Below are 4,119 nucleotides of genomic sequence, written 5' to 3'. Positions count from 1 at the left end.
ACACAACAACTTGGTGCGTGATGAACAAGGATTACATACATGTAACATTCATGTAACTTCTATTTGCATTACTACCTGATCAAATATTTTAATTCTTTGATGCTATAAGCAGATTGACGTTGCAGGTGATACATCCATTGTCAAATACAGATACAAACCAAGCCAGTAAGTAAGAGTAGAAGGAAACAAATATTATACAGAAAAGAAAAAAGAATAAAACATACAACGTCAAAACTTCTTCCAGCTTGTGATGCTTTGCATTAGTCTGCTCAGTGTTCCAGCTATCTCAAGAAACATTCCAGGTCTCCTTGTCATTGCTATGTCTGCAAGTACCACTCCTATCACCACCCCACCTCCATATCCGGCCAGCACAAAAATCCAATCAAATTCAGTTCTAGGCCATGAATCATTTTCTTCTCTACCAGAAGGTGGCACTTGATCCGGGGTATTAGAGTTCCCACATTTCTTTGGCAATGGATCTCCACACAGCCCGGTGTTTCCCTCATAAGAAGTGACATTAAACCCCCCGAGTTGGGTTCCACTCGGTATATGACCTGTGAGATTGTTGTGAGAGACATCGAACTCTGCAAGGAATGTCAATTGCACAAGTTGTTGTGGGATCTCTCCTGAGAGCTGGTTATTTGAAAGGTCTAGCGATTCAAGTTGCGTTAAGTTCCCCAAAGATGATGGGATCCCACCGGTAAGAAGGTTGTTGGAAACATTCAATGAGCGAAGCCCTTTTAGATTCCCAAGCCATTCATCAAGCTTTCCTTCAAATTTGTTGCTTGAGATATCAATGACTGCAAAGGCTTCTTGAATCTTTGAATAGTATCTATCGACACCTTTACTGGTTATTGTAATCGTGGAACCATAAGACAGAGTGATGACACCATTAGCAGCTTCGTAGCCGATGTCAGCCTCTATGTATGTTGTCTGGCTAACCGTTATATTTGGTCTCATGCCATACTCGGTGAATATGTAATCAGCTAGAAACTGGCCGGTGAAATTGTTATACGACATATCTAAAACACGCAACTTCGGGAACCGTTGATTGTTTTCAGGCTTTCCTATCACTCCATGGAAACCATTATGCCGCATTGCCAAAAGTTTCAGCTCTGGAAGAGTTCGCAACCAAAAGGGGAATACATCACTCAAGTTATTGTTTGACAAAACCAAGGTCTCAAGCAGCAGACAATTCACCAACGACCTCGGTAGTGGCCCTTGCAATTGATTGTGGCTCACATCAAGCATCCTTAAGATGCTTTTGTTGCTGTACTTTTGGGGAAGATTGCCATGAAACAAGTTATTTCTCAGTAGCAAAAGAGTCAGATGGTCACTAAAGTTTCCGAAACACTGAGGAATCATGCCACTGAAGTTATTGTTAGACATATCAAGAGCCAGAAGAGAACTCATATTGCATATTCCTGGCGGAACTTCTCCAGAAAAGTTGTTATCCTGAACTTCATAGCCTAAGGTGGATGCTGCCGGTACTGGTACTAGCCCATGGAACATGTTGGACGAAAGACTTAAGAAGAGCAAGTTTACCCAAGGAAGGACATTTGGAAGTTGCTCAAAGCCTGAAAGGAGGTTAGTGCCAAGGTTGAAGTACATCAAACTTCCGGTGCTCATGTTCCACATCCATTTCGGTACTTGGCCATGGATTTTGTTTTGATCAAGGTACAAGTTCTGCAGGTTTTTTTGATACCTTAAGAAATATGGGAACTGTGTTAAATTGCATCTGGCCAGTCCTAGAACCTGAAACTGTGGAACCGTTGCATTCATAATCACTGAATCAGTGAGAAATTCCAGACTATTAGCACTAAGATCAAGTTGGTTGAGATTTTGAAGGTTTTGGAATTGTTGAAACTCAACTTTACCTCTCAATAAGTTATTGTACTGAAGATAAAGAATCTCAAGGTTTGTGAGATTGGAAAATGATGCAAGAATTGAACCATTCAGTCTACTATACGAAAAATCTAGGTAAACTAGCTTGCTGAAGTTACCTATCCACGATGGGACCGAACCAGTTAATGGACTTGTACTAATCCTAAAGACGGTCAATTGGGTAAGGTTTGCAAAGGACTCGGGAATCTGACCTACAAATTTGTTTGCTGAAAGGTCTAGATAAACGAGTTGTCTAAGATTACCTATGGAAGATGGAACAAAGCCTTCTGAAAAATTGCATGCAGCCACGTCCAACTGCTTCAAAGAATCAATCTTTCCTATGGAAGAAGGAAAGTAACCTGAAAATCTAGTTCCGTGAAGATCAAGTGTTATGAGACGACTACTTTGATTAAATTCAGGCAAATGACCAATGAGATCTTGGTTGTCTCTAACATAGAGACTTTTCAAGTTTTGTAAGTGGAAAATTGTTACTGGGAAGTCTCCAAACAACTTGCACTGAAGTAAGTCGAGGGTTGTCAAAAATGATAGATTGGCCATGGAATAGGGTATTGTCGAAAATATGTTGATGTAACGGAGACGAAGATGTTCTAGTCTGGTTAAGTTTTTAACAAGATTTCTGAAATTGTTGCCATCAAGTTTCAACAATCCTACACCAGATGAAGGATCGGTATTGGAAGAAAGATTGAGGAGTGACAACTTAACCAGCTGTGAAACTTCTGCTGGGAGTCGACCAGAAAAGACAGAGGCAGAGAGGTCAAGATAGGCGAGGCTAGGGAAATTCCTAATGCTAGTAGGAATTTGAGAGTAATTGAAGTCATTATCGGCAAGGTCCAGCTTCTGAAGATGAACAAGACGAAAGAGGGAGCTGTTGGACTTGATGGAGCCGTAGAGACAGCTGCTTCTAAGATCAAGCCCGATCACATAACCGGTCTGTTCGTCACACTCGACACCATCCCATGTGCAGCAGTTGGTTTTGTTTCCTCCTTGAGGTGGTTTCCATGACAACACTTTAGGATAAGCACCCTGTAAACCCGAAGCGGATGCGCTGATAGTAAAGCTCTCCTTGAATTGTAGCAAGGCAGAGCTCTCCTCATCATGACAATAAGAGGACTGTTGCAAAGAGAATCAAGAACAATTAGCAAACGATTGAAAGATGAAACATGAAACAACACCAACAAGCATATTGATCGATCATATGAGCAGTACTGGGTACCTCAGACGAAGTACTGGCGTTGCACTCCTTGAAGAAATAGATGATGAAGAACAGAAACAAGCACTTGGATAAACCCATCACAGAATTTGTTTTTGCTTTAGTTCTCTCTGAGGTGTAGTACTCTCAGCTGTGCATTTAGATTTAAGGGGGATCAATTGAGAGCTGTTATATATAGGCAGCAGCTAATTAACTAATTAACCTCCCAACTCTTGACAAAAAACAATAAGAAAGGAATAATTGATTGTTTATACAATAAGAAAGGAATAATTAAGATACCTTTATTCTTACGTCTTGATAAAAACTTCTCTAATCGTCAAACCAAACGTGCCATGCCACTGGGCAGAAAAATTGAGATATTAGTGAAAGTCCATGAGATATTACTTCTCTAAGGCTTATTTATTAGTTAAATAAAACACCCTAAAGGGGGCTCTCTCTCTCTCTCTCTCTCTGAAAACCCTAGAGAGTGAGCGAAGGCGGATTTAGGTTGGTGAGCCTGACCGGCTGTGCTTCGTCACCACCGACGGACTCTGGCCTTGACGGTGTACGCAGGTATGGCCGGACGGGTTTTGTATTGCCGGAACGAGTTATTGGCTTGGAGGAGATGATCGGGGAGGCTTTCCATCCTCTCTCTCTCTCGGTCGAAGGCGGTGAACCCCTGTTTACTGATGGAGATCGACGGGCGTTAAGGATTTGGCAGGGACGCTGATGGGCGGATCTCGGCAGTTGGCAGTTGGCAGGCTGGGTCTGATTTCTCCGATCGGATAACGTTTGTCTGTTTGCTTCGCTCTGACTCCTGATTCAGATCTGGAGATCCTTGACGTGTGGTGATCTGTGGCGGCTAGAGTCGCTCGTCGGTGGGGTGGACGGAATCGACGACTTGCAGCGAAGTGCAGTTTGCCAAGTTTGGGCCGGGAGGTCTGGATTCGGGCCTCCGATCAGATCTGATGGGTTGGGCTCGTTCTGTGGGCCTTTGTGGGCAGAGATTGGGCTAGGGTTCCTTC

General features: G+C 42.8%; 1 protein-coding gene across 1 annotated transcript; it reads right to left on the bottom strand.

Moving 5' to 3' along the window:
• Nucleotides 1–228: 228 nt before the first annotated feature.
• Nucleotides 229–3,196, bottom strand: LOC101290996 (receptor-like protein 12-like). The gene is made up of 2 exons (XM_004308454.1): nucleotides 3,119–3,196; nucleotides 229–3,015 (listed from the first exon to the last, which is right to left on the bottom strand). Exons 1-2 carry the CDS (start codon nucleotides 3,194–3,196, stop codon nucleotides 229–231), a joined length of 2,865 nt encoding a protein of 954 aa, XP_004308502.1.
• Nucleotides 3,197–4,119: the final 923 nt, after the last annotated feature.

Source organism: Fragaria vesca, linkage group LG7 (assembly GCF_000184155.1).
Source record: "Fragaria vesca subsp. vesca linkage group LG7, FraVesHawaii_1.0, whole genome shotgun sequence".
NCBI lineage: Eukaryota > Viridiplantae > Streptophyta > Magnoliopsida > Rosales > Rosaceae > Fragaria > Fragaria vesca.
This window is presented reverse-complemented; position numbering and strand designations above follow the sequence as displayed.

Excerpts from the sequence above, each read along its gene's own strand:
- LOC101290996 (XM_004308454.1), bottom strand. The coding sequence starts at position 3,196 with ATGGGTTTATCCAAGTGCTTGTTTCTGTTCTTCATCATCTATTTCTTC. Across the intron at positions 3,016-3,118 it reads ACGCCAGTACTTCGTCTGAG|TCCTCTTATTGTCATGATGA; the intron begins GTACCCAGTACT and ends TCTTTGCAACAG.